The sequence below is a fragment of the Otolemur garnettii genome, unplaced genomic scaffold (assembly GCF_000181295.1).
Source record: "Otolemur garnettii isolate 467f Iridium unplaced genomic scaffold, OtoGar3 scaffold00065, whole genome shotgun sequence".
In the NCBI taxonomy this organism is placed as follows: domain Eukaryota; kingdom Metazoa; phylum Chordata; class Mammalia; order Primates; family Galagidae; genus Otolemur; species Otolemur garnettii.
In genome coordinates this window covers 24432-25397 of record NW_003852460.1, presented here as the reverse complement: position 1 = coordinate 25397, position 966 = coordinate 24432, and the positions used below count along the sequence as shown (strand labels likewise).

The following is a 966-nucleotide window of genomic DNA, read 5'->3' as shown; positions in this document are numbered from 1 at the left end:
AGCATCTTCCACCCTACGTGGAAATAGGGTCCCTGCGATCTCAAGATGAGACCATACTGGATTAGGGAGGGCCCTAAATCCAGTGGCAGGTGTCCTCCTAAGAGACAGTAGAGGAGACACAGACACACCAGAGAAGCCACATGGAGACAGAGGCCCAGACAGGAGTGATGTGGCCACAAGCACAGGGACACCTAGAGACCCCAGAAGCTGGGAGAGGCAGGAAGGAGCCTCCCTGAGGCATTTGGAGGAACACTGTCCTGGGCCCACATGTTGATTTCAGACTTCTGGTCTGCAGGACTGAGAAGATAAATTGTGTTGTTCAAGCTCCAGTTTTGATCCCTCATAAGGGTGACCATGGGACACCACCATACTTGCCAAATGGTGAAACCCAGCCCTGGGAGGTCGTGCCATCTGGGAAGGAAGGGACCCTCAGCAGCTGGACAAGTGTGTCCCTACAAGCACATGACTGCCTCCCCTGACTCCTGAAGCCAGAACACTGTGGACGCAGTTGACCCCTGATGTGGCTAACCTCGATGGCCTTGCCATTGGCACTCACCTGTCTCAGGATCCACACGGATCACCCTGCCTCCATCGATGCAGGCCACCCAGAGCTTCCCCGCAGTATCCACACACATCCCGTCTGGCATGCCCTGCCCCTGCTGCAGGTGGTACAGGATGCGTGGATTTGCTGCAACCAGAGGACGGGAGTGGGACAGTGTGCTCCTTGCCCCAGTGGGTGCCCCAGAAGGTGACCTTGGGGGAGCCCACCTCCCCTCCTGGGTGCTCCAGCAGGGTGACCCCAGGGAGCCATGTCCCTCCTGGGTGCCATGGCAAGGTGACTTTGGGAGAGCCCATGGCCCTCCTGGTTACCCATGGCAGGTTACCCTTCTGGGTGCCCATAGAGCAGCAGTTCTCAACCTGTAAGTCGCAACACCTGCAGAGGGTGCAGAGATGCTGTGGTCAGGC

General features: G+C 58.0%; 1 protein-coding gene across 1 annotated transcript in view; it reads right to left on the bottom strand.

Annotated features, from left to right (window-relative positions):
* The window catches only part of PLCXD1 (phosphatidylinositol specific phospholipase C X domain containing 1), a 29256-nt gene that overhangs the window by 25825 nt on the left and 2465 nt on the right, over window positions 1-966 (bottom strand). The window contains exon 3 of the mRNA XM_012807135.2: window positions 557-688. Within this exon, the coding sequence (XP_012662589.2) occupies window positions 557-688 (132 nt within the window). The remainder of the gene's footprint in view (window positions 1-556; window positions 689-966) is intronic.